This window comes from Bremia lactucae, linkage group LG1, assembly GCF_004359215.1.
Source record: "Bremia lactucae strain SF5 linkage group LG1, whole genome shotgun sequence".
In the NCBI taxonomy this organism is placed as follows: domain Eukaryota; phylum Oomycota; class Peronosporomycetes; order Peronosporales; family Peronosporaceae; genus Bremia; species Bremia lactucae.
In genome coordinates, this window is record NC_090610.1 from 8,276,274 (window position 1) to 8,292,532 (window position 16,259).

A 16,259-nucleotide genomic window follows, 5' to 3' on the forward strand; every position below is an offset into this window, starting at 1 on the left:
GAGCTGACGAGAGCTCATCGCGAACAGCATGATATTTCCTTTCGTACTCCAACATGGAGTACGCACTCTCTGAATGGTCTTCCAACCGCTTGATATGGTGAGTCTGCACCGTCTGCTCCAACGAGCCACGCTTGTCGCGCTCGTGGTCAAGTCCCTCCTCCAAATCATGGAGGAAGTGATCGATTTTGTTGATTCTCGACATTACATCCGACACACGGTTCGGATCTAATTTTCCTTCCTCCACCACAACCATTGGTGGATTTCCACGGTGATCAACGTTTCCTTGAGGAACGTATCCAGAACCACCGTGATGTGAAGGGGCAGCGAAACAATTAACTTTGTCGCTGGCGTGGCTATCCACCTTCACATGAAAGCTGGGAGCCTCGTTCTCAGCTGGTTGCTGACGTTGAGGGTCTCGTCCGTTAGAATGACGGGACCCACCCGATGGTTCAGAAGGCCCATCGGAAAACACGCGCCCTTGGCGCATGTAAATCGATTGCAAAACGTCAATCGCGTCACGCATCTCAATAGGGATGCGAGCCCTTCCCCAGGGCGAAGAAAAAGAATAGGCATTCCCTTTTACCCTCTTCGAGTTGTCAATACAACACGCACAAGGATCACCCCACGTGAGGCATGGAAGCCCAGCCTCACGTGACAACCGATGCAATTTATACTTTGCACCGGTTAGTTCATTTTTTTTTCTCAAATTGAACGCGATTCGCGTTAAGTTTTTGAAGCCAGGCCTCGCGTCCAATAACTTTAACATTGCGAATGAACGCGCTCCAGGCTTGCATAAGCGAGACTTTGTCTTGCTTATTGTTGCCAGTAAACCATCGACGCTAAAGAAGAGCATCGAGATAAAAATTTTCCTCAGCGCGAAAGTTCTTCGCACTGGGATCAAGGCCATGTAGCTTTGTCGCAATAAATAAAGGATATTTATTGTGAGGAGTAGTTTCTCCACACAAGCTATTAAAAAAAATTAGCCGCTCTGGTAAAAGCCACGGCTTGTTTTCAGGGGCGAGATGAGACATTTTAGTGTCTTGATTCCCCTGCATGGGACCCACTGAAGCAGGGAACCACAAGAACTTTTCTTACGATGGCATACGCCATCGTCATCACCTTGCACAGAAACACGTACAGGTGACCGTACGGAAGACGGAACGGGCGATGAGGGATCATCCTCATCGTCGGATCCAAATAGACTATTAACTCGTCCATCAGAATGAGCCCTCTTATTCGAAGGCTCATAGTCAGCCGCCTAACGTCTATCAGGCAACTGTTCCATTCTCCCCGAGTCGGCCATTTCGTCCGACTCGCATTCGCAGTCGACCTCCGAAGAGAAGTCGTATTCACGTAGTGAATCGCCACGTGCACTCGCAGCATTTAGTGTTGTGCGAGTGAAAGATACTACTGCAGACGTTCCGTCTGCCGCATGAGATAGCAGGGCGTCACCCGCGGCTGCACGAATCGCAGCCGAAGGCGCAGCACTATCGACACCCCGCATGAGTTGATTCTTCATGCGATGGAATTTAAAATGATGGTTCTGACCAATCAACATCATTTTAAAAAATTAGTGGTCACATAGTGACCACTCCATTCAATGACAGTCAGAGTGATTGTCGTTAAAAGGGGGGGGGTGATGCAACGGGGTGTATCGTTACATGAAATTAACACTTAAAAAGTTGTTAATTAATATATTATCTAAAAGACAGATAATATTTGGAGGATATTACTTTAATAGTAATGTTCAGAACTATTATCCATAAATAGGTATAGACCATTATATCTATTTATTCCGCAGACTAATCAGCTGTAGAGATAAACAAAGAGAGATACAGATAAGATAGGATTTACATGTTTAGTATTAGATTATAAGTTAGCATTTACAATGATACAAAAGAGACACTTAATTTTATTTAATACAGTTTTCATTTTACCCTTTTAAGCTAATTGCCTTAGAGAAGTCTTCCTCTGCACGTACAGTGTACGTGAAATAACGCAGGGCACCACTCGCAACTGAAGCAGTGCGAAGTGGACTTTTATTGAAGCAGTACAAGTCGTAGTGTCCCGTTACACTTAGCTCTTTAGAAACCTAGGTGACATATTCGCCGCCATCAGCGTCTACTGAAACATTTACCTTACTGACAGCTACACTGATCCGTGCAGCTGCCAGCTTAGCGGCCTCTCGGCCCACGCACACAGACGTTTTCGTCGCCATCTTGATTTTCGTCAATTACAATGATGCATAAAATATCAGTATTTTGATCACAATCAATTGTGCAAATAAAATCGGTATTTTAATTTAAACCACCATTAATGCAAATTACAGGGAAACACAAAAAAAATATTTTCTGTCACCCTACATCGGTCACTATAGTGACTGTTGGTTAAGGGGGTGATATAACGGGGTTTCCCCTTACGTAGGTATTATTTCCTATAAGAGATATAGTTCTAATTATTTCCTTTAGGAGAAAGTAGAAGAGGAAGTACAAAATTTTATCTTAATTAATTTTGACTTACATGGTTCCAATAATACCAAATTGGTATAATTGATGCAATCCTGTAAGGATAACCTGATTCGTTGGTCCGGTACGACCAACGATCGATATCATATTCCGCTATTCGACTCATCCAGGCTTCACAAGCCTGGTGAGGATGAGACGGAATTCTTCTTGATGCCTTTTTCCGGCATCGATGGTACTCTTCCAAATGGGCAAAGGATGTCAAACATATTTTCCAAGCTTGGACAGCCTTTGTACAGAATGTACAAAACATTGGCCGTGAGGTCTGGCTTGTAAAGCTAAATGCGTTCCGCGAACGGTTCGAGAAGCGGACCGTAGGCGGTGGACACTATAGTTGCACCTTTTGTCTAGAGAGGCAGGTAATCCTTGCCTCTCGCGGGGGGGGGCTCATGCCCATGCTGTGTTAAGGGTGTGGGTCATGCCCCTAAGGAAGCATATTTCCTCAAAGATCCCCATTGGAGGACTCTCATCTCTTTCGAGATGCGTGAAGGGATTTAATACCTTCAATCCTTACACGAGCGCGGGAAGCGCTATTTCTCCGATAAATCATCTGCTGAGGAGGATGGGTCTCGTCGTACTGCAAGATGAGAGCCGGAACGTCCAACATCAGTTGAAAACGAGGTTCTTAACTATCATGCGAGGGTGGATACCCTCGCCAGCAAATGAGTAACTCGTTCGAACCCCCTTTGTCTCACGGTGGTTCAAGAAACTCCCAACAAGAAAGCTCTTCGCACCATCTGAACCCATCAATGGATGTGGAGGGAAGGAAAATACGGTTTCGTTTCGTTTGACGAGCCCGAAATAACATCAGAATATAGATTACACCCCTTATTATTTTAGGGAGGATCTTGATCACGAGCGATCCCGTCGTCGCGAGTTAGCGATGACGGTCGATAATGCGTTTCGTGGCAGTTGATAAATTGTGCGCAAGTTGCAACTGTTCAACTGGCGAACGAAAGGACACATCGGTCCCTTCAAAACGAGCTGTTGACAGCTCTTCAAAAGATCGCTTCCTTGGAGGAAAAATTGGATCGTTTGGTTCAAGAGAATCAGACCCTGTATCGAGACAATAAGGGTTTGGCTTTAACCATCAGGCTTTGGCGGATGCCCTTGACCGTCCCGGTGGAATCCGGAATCGGAAATAGCCTGGTACTGATGGTACGGGCGGGGACGCCCAACATAAAACGTAGGATGTGTACGCATTCTACGAGCCAGATCGATTGTGTACGCATTGCCTTGGCAATGTAGTTAGCGAAACGGGCCGATATACCTGGGCAGTATTTTATTACTACCTTAGAAGTCGCGGCTTATCGTAAGATAAGTCCTCTCACGTCCACGATGGTCACTTATTGGTGCGTCATGGTACTTATAGATGATGTGTAATTGCAAATAATTATGGGTTGGAATGACAACACGAGGTGTGTCGCCAGCATCGGCTGTAAAACACACTAAATCATTGCGTGCAATCTGTTGAGGATCGATACAATTTCGACAATCCTTTTAAAGATTGTTGGGATGGATTTCTAAGGTATTTCATCGACCCTTTAAGAGCCTTATCTTCTTGATAAGCTCTTCTAACGTTGTCAAGTAATGTTGACGGCGGAATACTTATTGTTGCAACAGTGGCCATATGCTCAATGTTGATAGTGGCAACAGTGGGTTTATCTCACTGTCGTTTTGCGCAGCCGGTGCAAAATAATGCCGGCGTGATAGGGCATAAGCGTCGACATTAAGTCGCCTTAATTTATACTCCACGGAAAAGTTATACTCCGCGAAGAAAGACAACCATCTTGTTATTCTTTGCGAGAGGTGCGGATTGTTTTGCGGCCGTGCGTAAAGACGCATATCCGTATAAACAATGAAGCGTCTATCTACCACGATAGACCCTAAACTTAGCCAGTGCGTGTTTCATGGCAAGAAGTTCCTTATCCTGCACTGGATATTTGGGTTCAGCTGGTTGAAGCTGACGCGATTAATAACTGACGACGCGCTCTGCGCCGCCAGTGTCAAATTGCATTAACGAACAGCCGATTGCAAAATCGCTGGCGTCACAGCCCACATGAAAAGGTCGGTCTTTGCCATCAATTACCAGGATTGGCAGTTGCATCAAGCTTATCTTAACACCCTCGAAGGAAGCTGACAATCAGCGTTTCATGACCAATTAACATTTCCCTTCAACAAAGAAGAAAAATGTACTGTCATTTCGGCATAGTTGCGTGAGTACTTGTGCAGGTACGCCGCAGAACCGAGGAACATTCTAAGTTCATTTACATCGACTGGCGCAGGCCAATCGGTGATCGCTTTGATCTTTTCTAAATCCGAGCGTACACCGTGTTGTCACCCACGATGCACCCAAGAAGTGGTATTTCGCTTGAAGCGAATATACACTTCTTGAGATTTGCAAACAACTTGTGCTTATGCTTAAGTGTTAGAACCTTTCGGACGTGGGTATGATACACTTAACGTCCGGCTTTCCATTCATGGCTCTATTATGAACAAAGACATCGTCAAAATAACTCGGTGCGAAATCCCGCACCGATCTTAACATTGGTTACACATCTGCTGAATGTCGCAGGCGCATTACTAAGTCCCTGTGTCATAACTAACCACTCCTATAACATTCCGCTTGTGATGCTTACTACTGTGAACGAAATATCTTATTAACGCATAAGGATATGATAGAATCCATTCATCAGATCAATTGACAAAAGATAGTAATCTTTGACATACCATCAATGATAACGTCTTTTCGTGGTATCGGCGTTTAAGCTGATACAGTTGCAGCGTTTACTTTATTGAATGCATGCACTATCCGCCATCCTCCTGTTGCTTTACGCACTATAAAGGCCGGAGCGCTGTGTGGGGAAGCTGATCCCATCACATGGCCCGCTGCTAAGCGTTCGGCAAAGAATTTGACGATAGCTATTTCGTGTTCACGAGGCATTGCCATTGCTTCATGACACAGTATTTGTGACCTGGGATTAGGTCGATTTCGTATCGAGTGCCTTGGTCCTTAGGCAATTCGCAAGGTAATGATTCAGGAAGACATCCTTAAACTCTATTACTTCTTTTTATAGAGGGTGTGCCTACAAAGACTCCCAGGATTAAGACGCAAAACGTTTAATCCGAGTCTTCTCATCTAGGACGCTTTCGTCCATCATTAAGCTTAAGATAATCCGTCCGTTCTCAGAAAATACTATTGCCGACCGAATATCGGCCGCGTAGTATCATCTGTGACAAGTACGCAAATATTCTTATCTTTCCACTACGCAGATGACGCAAGGTCAGTTTCGGTTCTTGCGTTGGCAATTGAGTTATCCCCGAAGCTAACTTCGGAGGCGCTAATAGATCAAGTGTATAAGCGCCTGCACTTGATCCATTGTTTACTCAGACATAAATTGTCCCAGCTTCTTCGTTGGAACTTATTTCTAAAGGTACCTGGGAAAATTTCACGACAGATTTCCGATCAAGTGTATAAGCGCCTGCACTTGATCCATTGTTTACTCAGACATTAATTGTCTCAGTTTCTTCGTTGGGACTTATTTCTAAAGGTACCTAGGAAAATTTCACCACAGATTTCCGGGGACTTATTCCCACATGACTTATTTGAAGAATACCCCAACTGCTTCTAGCTGTGGTTGCGCTGCTACAGCGAGATCCTCTACGATCAACTCTCCAGTCGATCAAGGACTTTCACACTGTCTCTTATGACGGGCGTTTCAAAATTTCTTGAATGTTGCTTATCTAGCCTCCTTCTTTCGTACCACTCAAATTATTTGAGTGGTCGAACGTCGACGCTGCCTGGGCTTATGCACAGCCGGTAACTATGTCCACATCACAATGGTGGACCTTCGACACTGCCTGTGTTGTGCACAGCCGTCGGTATCAAACTCCACAATGTGTTGGGTTGTCACGCTAAGGCCTTGTGCAGTCATGCAACCGACCGAACCACAAGTAAGACCATCGCACTCATTCGTAGGACATCCACACGCTTGTGGATGCTCCAAGACATTCATCCGATAGCCATCAAATGAACGAGAGGCAGGCATCGTCACGGCTTGATGCTGCCAATTTATACATGGCTCGTACATTCTGAGCCATGGTAATCTAAGGATGACATCAAATTTGTCATCCAAATTTACGATGGAATCATAATCCCTTCAACGTGTATTGGATACCAACTGCACGTTTCTTAAACGTTATAGATGCGCATGTTGTTAGGCGCACTGTGAACCTCGTAGAAAGATATCGAGCTCAATAAATTTGAGTCTGCGATCTTCTAGCGATTGGCGTCTAATAAAGTTACTCGGCGCCCCACAATCGACTAGGGACTTAAGTGGCAACTTATTTGACACTTTATTTGAGGGTGATGAGGTAACCTCATCCCCTAGGGTAGTTACACGAAATGTTTGTGTGTAAGGAGCAACTTTCGCTAAAAGACCTGCAAATTCTTTTGACGTTGCTGGATCAGCAGGGTGCTCCGCACCTACTGACCCCGACCATTTTTTTTGACGATTCGCCTTGCCGATGCAATTTTGCAACAGCATCGGATCCGCGTCCTCCGCTGTTCCTAGCGAGAGGTCGGTCTTTTCGCTTAGTGCTTCTAGGCACTGGCCGTAGAGCACTACACACATATGTGTTGTGGCCCATTTTTTTGCAACGATTACGTTTTTGTACCCGTTTGTATATTGAAGAGCGAGGTTTCTCGCTCTCTACATACGAGAGATCCATGGGTTCTGGACCTCCGTTTTCTTGTCGTCTCGGTGGAAGATATGCACCCGAGTGACCGAAAGCTTGTTTCAGGCGATAGTCCTCCTGTTCTGCTATAGAGATCGCTTGGTCAAGCGACCATTATTCTAGCCCGAACAGGTGGGTCTTAACAGGTCCGTCTGCAAGACCTTTCTAAATCACAGTTACCTGTGTTTGTTCATCAATTAAATGACCAACGATACAACTGACCAGGTATCGTGCATGTTGGGCATAAGCGTGAATGTCACTCTTGCCCTTCTTAATCCAGGAGCTCGGCTCGAGCTATGAATTTGGCAGGTGGCGGCACAGTGGTTTGTCGAAGCCGGATCTTAAGGACATCATACGACCCAAGATTGAAGGGTCGTGTAGCTTGAGCCCCAATACCCAAGATTTGGCACGTCCGACTAAGTTGGACCTGCCAAATTTCACTTTCGTCGCATCATCACTGATACGACGAGATTCTATGGCGTCGTCTGACTCGACGAACCATCTCAAAAGGGAGTCGCCTTTGACTGCCTTAAGCTTAGAAATTTCTACCTTTAAGCTTTCGTGTCGACGCGGAAGTGTCTGCCTATTAGCAGCGTATCATGCTGCTGTCATAACAAATCCAACTGCTGAGCACCCTGTACCTCAACACCTCCGCGTCTTGAGAGCCATGCTGGTGAAGCAAGGTTACTTTCTCTTAGGCTTCGTCGAGTTCGTGTTAAATTAATTCAGCTATGGTCGCATGCTGTTCATCTCTACATACAATGTACAGCATGGCGCCATAGGCTGGCCCGCCTACGACCGAACTCATTCGTTCGATCGCCCTTCATTCAAGATCACTCAAATGGGAAAATCCTTCACGCGTGGCATGATAACCTTCTTGAGGGGCTGGAAAGTTCCCTCCTTCTTCATCCATATTGGATGGAACGTGCGTAGGTCGATAAAAGGACTACAAAAAGCTTCTAGATGTAAAGTGCACCATTCACTAGTACTGGCAAGTACTAGTTGATCTTATACTTATAGTGAAGTTAGGTGCCTTCATGTACACAGGGGTACAGAGGAAGGTTTCTAAGTAGCTAAGGGTCTTAAGCTACCCAAGGTAAACTCAAAGGATTAGAATCAGGAAAAGTGAAACTATTTATTATTTAGTTTCCTACGTAACGATCTTCTATCTTTTACTGAACTTAAATTAGTAATATTTAACTAAGTATGGCGCCTCCTTGCGCACCGCACGCTCGTCTCTTGAAACTTAGACTAAATCAACCAATCAATAGAGCTAATGCTTGTTGCATCAATAATACCAATTTGGTATTATTGGAACTATGAAGTCAAAATGAATTAAGGTAATAAATTCGTACTTCTTTTGTTTATTTCCTCCTATAAGAAATAATTAGTATTATTTCTCCTAAAGGAAACAACTAGTATAATTTCTCCTAAAGCAAATAATTAGTATCATATCTCCTAAAGAAAATAATGAGTATTATTTCTCCTAAAGAAATAATTAGTATTATTTCTCTTATAAGAAATAATTAGTAATATTTCTCTTTTAGAAATAATTAGTATTATTGTTCTTAAAGGAAATAATTAGTAATATTTCTTTTATAGGAAATAATACTTATGTAAAGGGACACCTCGTTACACTCGCCATGTAGCAATGCACATTTACAGAGACAGCATCTATAATGATTGGGTAAAAAAAAATTATATCAATTCTTTTTTAAATTAATGAGTCGTGAACTTACTTCCTAGTAAACAGTGCGCAGGAGAAGACGGGCTGCCGCTTCCGTTACGTCACCTGTCAAAAGGTACAAATTCGTTGGGTGAGCTCGCGTTAGACGCCCACCAACTACCTCACTGCAAGTAAAAGAAGACGGTCACTCCGCTTCCTTGCTGTGCTTTAAGGTGTGTGCGTAGTAGTGCGAGGTCGCTTTCGAAGCGCCCGCCAACAAATAACGTGAAAGCTCTGCTAATGCATCGATATAGGCAGGCCACTATATCAACCCCACCAATCGCTGCTAGGCGCGCGAATGAGCGGTGAGAAACGAGTCACTTTTATTGGTAGTATAACATATTGAAGTCAGAACTAGAAGAAATTAGTGCGAAGGACATAAATAAGCACAATTTCACTTTTCCCTTAACTAAGCATTCGTTAGAATTCACCTTTTGTTGCAAAGCCACGCTTAGCAACTTATAAACGTTATGTACACGTTGTGTACGTGAAGTATCCGGAGGCCCCTTACCTGCCCAATTACCAGTGTAGGTTAGCATGTACTGAAACAGACCTAGAGTGTAGTGTTCGCCAAGTAGCACTGAGCGAAGTGGTCGAACTCCCGCTATGAATTGCGTAAGACGAAGATAACCCTGTTGCGGAAGCGCAACGATGAGGCGGACCGCAAAAAAAGCGTTCGGAGTCAGTAGAAGCGGCGCAGCCTGATGATCCAGCAACGTCAAGAAAATCCCTAGGCCTAATGAAACGACAGTTGCTCCATCACATACTAACCGTGTGTCATTGCTTCTGTGATAATTATATCCTCATCACCTTGCAAATCGAAGTAACAAAGGATTTGTTACTTCGCGCCCTAGTCGATTAAATGAGGCTTCGAACAATTCTTTCCGACGCCATTCGCTAAAGGACGTATGCTCAAGTTCGTTGAGCGCGATATACCTCTTACGAGGATGGCAGTTCGCCTTGCAACGGGTGCATTTGCAACGATTAGAAAACGTGTTGCTGAAATCCAATACACTGTAGAATATAAACAGTTCGATGATAATGTCATGTACTGGATTTGGATGACAATTTTGGGGTCATTCTGGAAATACCATGGCTCAATAAGTATCAGCCATGCAGATATTGGCAGCATCGATTCGTTACGATGCCTACCTCTTTATCATCAGATGGCCATCTGATGAATATGTTGAACCGTTCAAGCGTGAGGATATACTACGAGTGAGTGCGACGGCCTCTCTTGAGGTGCGGTCGTTAGTACGACTGCCCTAGATCTCAGCGTGCCACTGTGTAATTGGTTTTTGGCGGCTGTGCACAAGCTCACGCAGCGCCAAAAGTCCACCACTCAAATAAATTAAGTGTTTCGGAAAAAAGATACTTGCTCAGAGGGTAGCATCCAAAGAAGAACGCTTGTCTATAAGAGGCAGTGCAAAGATCATAGATTGATTGGAGGGTCGATGCTAGAGGCTCTCGCTATGGTTTTGCAACCACAGTTCGAGGGAGTTAGGGGGGCACTCTAAATACTAAATTATGCAACGAATTATCCCGTTACATATATCTTATTTCACTAATATGATTAATTTTATGCGAGTCTTCTAACGACTGCGCACTCTGCCTGTTCCGGCAGAGAGCTGGCTGTAATTGTCTTCGTCTTTGGATTTCCCAGAATGCGTTGGTCTTACTTGTGTTGCAGAACGATTCAGCAAGATGGTCCATCTAGTTGCAGTCCCGGAGTCGTTTACAGTCGAAGGCTGTGCTCGTGTCTTTATCGACACGATACTTCAACTCTATGGGTTACCCAGTGAACTAGTTTCGGATCGATATCCTTGGTTTCAGTCAAAGTTTGGTAATCCACGTTCTATTCACTTGGACACCGCGAGATTCAACACCTGACCATCCTAAAACAAATGGCCAGACAATTTGTACAGATTGTATCCTCGAAGAGATACTTCGAGGAAATATTCGCTCTTTTCAAGTTGAAGTGAGCTCTTAGCGATGGCTGAATTCGGTGCATGCGTCAACAAAGTATACAGCTTTCTTCGTGAACGGCTTACACCATCCACTCATACCCTTGTTAGTGTGTAACTCTGGCTCAAGGGACAGGGGCTCGCTCAAACAAAGATCGGTATAGTTCTTGCTCAAAACGCATTAATTCATCAGCTCCTGCGAAGGATACCGATGCTGACGTAATCAGTATCGAAGGAGAGAAACTCAGCAATGGCAATATGGCTATTGCTGGCTTTGATGAGATGACGATGCTACTAAATTCAGCATCGCCCATGACATGGGCAGTGAGAGTTTTGGCGTTTACACTAAAAAGGAGAATGTTTTTTTCAATGATATATCTGCAGTGCGCGTTAGGCGCACTAGGATAAGAAAAAAAACGAGTCAGGAGGTGGATCCCGTTGTCTCAAAAAACACTGGTTTATTGCGTGCAGAACTCCATCGCTGACAGGGTGGGCCGAAGGAACAAACGCTGACAAAAATGAAAGAGCGAATGTTCTTTCATAAGCTTAACATGTCTACAAAATTCTACCTAAACATTAAGGGATGAATGCGGGCAGTAGCAAACTACTATTCAACTATATCGGCCCGTTTTGTGTCTGGCACCGCTAAAACAACGCATTCAAAAATGAGCTGCCTCGTGGATGCGCGCGCATCCTACGCTTTACATTTCGATCCCTTCGCTTTTGCTGCCAACACACAACTTCTTCCGTAATTAATACGTTCCCCGCATTCTAAAACACCAACAAGAGACTTGCGCTCCCGGCTTCGATATTGCACTAATCTTACAGGGATGCAATTTTTTGACGAGCTGTCGCCAGCTCGTTGTGAAGGGCTTGAAGCGCTCGTTCTATGCCAACCGGGCAAACGCAAGCTCTGCTCGGTCATCCGACCAATCAACGCAAAGGCGTTTAACTAAAAACGTTACGCGTAAGTCTAGCGTCACGCCCATGTTCTACGTCTTCTTGCAACTCGCGGACGATCCTAATCCATTGATAGACTAACATTGTGTTAAGCGCTTTTTTGTGGAGTGCTTCTTAAACCACGTGATGTGATTGGGGTTCGAACGAGCTACCTCGTTCTCTCTCGTGGTTTCGCACCCTCGCATGATAATTTGGAGCCTCGCTATCCCCACTTATAAATTGATGCTTCGGGCCTCATAGATCAGTGTTACGAAACCCACCCAATGGTCCACAAAAACCATCGGAAAAGAGCGCTTGGCACGCTCGTAATTATATTGCAATTTATCAATACTTTCGTGCATCTCCTACGAAAACATTAAGGGAGTACGCCTATTATAACGCATGAATGACGTCCTTGACGCCGCAGTGTCATGGTAAGAGGCAAGCAGCCCTGCCACTCTCGAAAACGGTGCATAAAGCGTGGAACGACGACCTTTTTTTGAACCGGTTTCGTACCATAATCAGTTTGTCTAACCTGGAATGCTTTTGTACAGAATCAGCAAAGCCAGGCCTCGCAGTCGACGCTCTGTACATCTGTGCAAAGTTGTCAAACTTTGCACAGCATCCTAGGCTTGAAACCAGGGATGGACATCTTTGCACGCATTCAACAGTACCATCGATGTCGAAAAATAAGTCATCGATCGTGAACTCGCAAGCGGCCTCATTAGAGCTGGGAAGCCTTGATGAGCCAAATAACGAAATTTTATAGCGATCATTGGTCTCTTCAAACCAACGAGTTAAGTTGTCTTTGCGGTCAACCAAAGCTTTTTCTGATGAGGGGCACGCAACGTCTTGCGGTCCCTCTTCTCTTGACTGATGCTAACAGGCAAGCTATCATTTCTTTCGTCGTGATCATAATGATCACTCTTTCCTGGTGATGCGCGATAACATCACTAGCATTACAAGATGACTCATCATCATATGTGTCGGACGAAGCGACTATCTTGTCGAATAATTCTTTATTGGATGAGTCGGAAGTTTCATCCGACTCACCACGTGCATCTGCCAACTAAGTTGCAAGCTATCTGTCGCTTGTAGCAGACGACTACGTCTGCTGCATTTGGTTACTTAGCAGCTGCACGTACCCGTGCAGCTACTAGGTTTGTATCCTTGAATGCACATCGCACTGCTAAATCAGAGTTGAAGTGCTATGAGAATTAACAAGTGCTCCCTTTTGCAGAGAGACCCAACGTTATCCTCCCTGTTAGATAATGACAGTCACAAAAGCGACTGGGGATCATGTAATGGGGTAGCCCGCTACATAACTACATTTCATATAAGTGGAAAAATAACGAATATTATCGCATTAAAAAATATTGTAGCAGTTACTTGAAAGTACTGCTAATTTATTAGTATAGGTAATTAAATCAAACCCACGAATCGCTGCTACAAGCGCGAATAGGCGGTAAGCAATGAGTCACTATACATAGTTGTATATATCTTATACTTAAGTCAGAGCTAGTTTTACTGCCTCTGTCCTATTCAATTTTTAGTATTTACCTATTGTTGCGAAGCCACGCTAAGCAATTTATAATCTTTCTCTACACGTCCTGTACGTGAAGTATTCAAAGGCACCTAACCTACACTATTACCAGTGTAACGAGCTAGTAGCCAAAAAGCAAAAGGTGCCCGTTCCAAACGAATGCTGGGATGTGCTTCATTAAGTGGTGCGGTACATGTACGCTTGGGTTATATATTGTGTCAAAATCACTTTGAATTTTGCAACTCGAGTAGCAGAGCTCGGGTACACTTAGCGATTAATGTGGTGTGAAATACATAAGGTTTAATATATAATGCTTATTAAAACAGGTAGAATTGTCAATGTCATATAAATGATGGTTATACACGCGTCATTCACCAGATAGAGATCTGGTAGCCGAATTTATATCGGGATAATTAAGGTAAGGCATTTTACTTCAATCATAAATAAAATTAAGTTCCCTATTTGATTTAAAAGCATTTGCGTCTCTAGGCTTGCGTCGCGATCTCTAAGAGTTACAGCCTTACTAAGGTATTTACTCTTTGAACAATAGTTGCCGGATAATGAGGGCTTAGCACCAAAATGTTATGTGCCTAATGCACATAACTGCCTTCTTTTAGCCAATATAATACGGAATGTCAGCGCGCAAGACGCCATTTCAGATGGCGCACCTCGTTCTGTTTCGATTGTCGGTCGCTGCACGCGATTTAAACTTTTCTTTCTGCGCGACTTTTGTGCCGTTATTAGGCGTGAAGAGACGACTATCATCACAAAGCGCTAACGAACGGAGGATGTTCGCTTATACCAACCACCGCTTCGAAAGGAGAATAACCGGACGCATCTTTTAGAAACAACGCGCTACTGTATGGCAAGAGTACCAAGCCTTGCCAAGTTCCGTCAAGAAGCTATATTTCGACTGCAAGTCGAAGAACACAATGGACGGATACTTTGACAAGGCATTTACGCGTCTGAAATATAAATTGATGCGCCGATCGTGAAGAACATTATTGGTTGTCTATTCTGCGTAGCCGTGGATGACGAGGAGGGGGACGGCGAGCCGATCACCAAAGCAAACAAGCTAGAATTGTTTGACAAGGATTTGGAAGGGTTGCACCTGGTCAAAATTTAGAACCCGTACCGGTTTGACCAGGCGCTTGAGCGCACGGCGAAGGGCCTATCTTTCCGTCAGACGGCATCCATCACCAAGCAACACTGAGATGCGTCGAAGAATCCGAAATTCTCTGGTCTGAACGACCACATGGTCGGTCAATTCGTGCGTGTGCTTGTCGGCTATCATCCTACAGCAGATGAAAAGCGATCCTAAGCAACCTAACTGTTTGGTCGGTTACGTTGGCCTGCGACAGTTAAACGCACAACGGAATACCATTCTTCGACTTTTTTCCAATATTGCGTCAACGGCAATGTATACATCTGCATCTAGTTATCGTGCCGTTTTTTTTTCGGCGCACCGCCGAGAACACCGTAAATCTCATTAATACGTTGTTGGACAAATGTGTGTAAGCCGTGGCGGGACAAGGTGATAGCAATTACTACCGACGGCAAAATGACAAATACCGGGTGGTAAAACGGAGTTGTCGCTGGTCTGGACGGAATGGTGACGCATAAGTTAATGCGTATCTAGTGCGCACCTCACATGAGAGATATCGTGATTTAGGCCGCTTCGAACGAAATGGACAACGGCGCGTTCTACAAGACGGCCCACGCCTTTTCCGTGCATTTGCGGCAGCAGAACAACCTTATCTTGGAGAGGCAGGACCCGTGCTCAAGGAAAAAGAATCCCTGGGCGTGTTTCGAATGCAACCTTTTTTCATGCTTAAGAATCGTCGACGTCTGGAGCAGTGGGTCTGGGAAAGAAGCCTGCCTCAGCACCCATCGGCGATCTGTTGGATTATGTGCCGTTGGCAGAATTTTGCGACGCGATATGGCCATCTTTCAATCTCGCGATTTGAGCCTTTGGCAGCAGATGAACAAGATCACGATCCTGGCCATTTACATGATAACGACTGCAACGGCCTAAAGTTGCCCTAATGTTACACAGTCCCCGTTAAGTACATTTGGTGTACTTAAGGAGATGGTCAATTACTAAATAATATTAAATAGACCCAACACTCGGATGTGGTGCACATTTGTGACCAATCCTTGTGGATGTGATGCACTTGGGTGCATTCACATTAGGAGGGATGACGCCCAGCGTCATCCGTTACGCGAGGTATCTATAAAGAGACGCTCGCAATACATATTAAATGATATCTATAGAGATAACATTTTAATTGGTAAAAATAGGTATTTGTATTTAATTCTATTAAATATAAATCAGTCTGAAAACTACTTCCTACTTGGTAAGTGCGCACGAGGAGACGGATTACCGCTCCCGTGACGACACTTAACCAGAGTTATTAGTGTGTTGGGTGAGGTCGCTATACGCGCCCACCACAACTACCTCACTGCACACAAGAGAAGCAGGTTTAAGCGCTTCCTCGCTGTGCTAGGGTGTGCCTAAGTAGAGCGTGGCCGCATTACGACGTGCCCGCCTACAGAAAGAAGGTGGGCGGCGTTAAATTATCTAAGTCAACTTTTGCTAAAAATAAGATGAAGCGATGAAGCCAGGCAACTTTATCAAGGCAATGCTCGCACCTCGTCCAACCTTTTGGCCAATTTCCTTTCAATGAACTTATTCCACTCGTTCAGCTCTGTTTGAAACATTGCACTAACTGCACCAATACATGATGTTATGTCTTACAGGATGTCCTTCCGAGATGTGCTGATCAAGCTGAAAGCGACGCTCAACTTGTGGTGTTGAGCCGCCAGAT

The 16,259-nt window shown here is 44.5% G+C and overlaps 2 protein-coding genes across 2 annotated transcripts; one reads left to right on the forward strand and one right to left on the reverse strand.

The window, feature by feature from the left end:
- Window positions 1-14,363: 14,363 nt before the first annotated feature.
- On the forward strand, window positions 14,364-14,644 carry CCR75_004244 (uncharacterized protein; the record flags this gene model as incomplete). Its single annotated transcript, XM_067962331.1, is given in 3 exon segments — window positions 14,364-14,394; window positions 14,457-14,545; window positions 14,558-14,644. 3 exon segments carry the CDS (start codon window positions 14,364-14,366, stop codon window positions 14,642-14,644), a joined length of 207 nt encoding a protein of 68 aa, XP_067820218.1.
- A 491-nt stretch (window positions 14,645-15,135) lies between these two features.
- On the reverse strand, window positions 15,136-15,378 carry CCR75_004243 (uncharacterized protein; the record flags this gene model as incomplete). The annotated part of the gene is made up of 1 exon (XM_067962330.1): window positions 15,136-15,378. The coding sequence occupies one exon, from the start codon at window positions 15,376-15,378 to the stop codon at window positions 15,136-15,138; it is 243 nt and encodes an 80-aa protein (XP_067820221.1).
- Window positions 15,379-16,259: the final 881 nt, after the last annotated feature.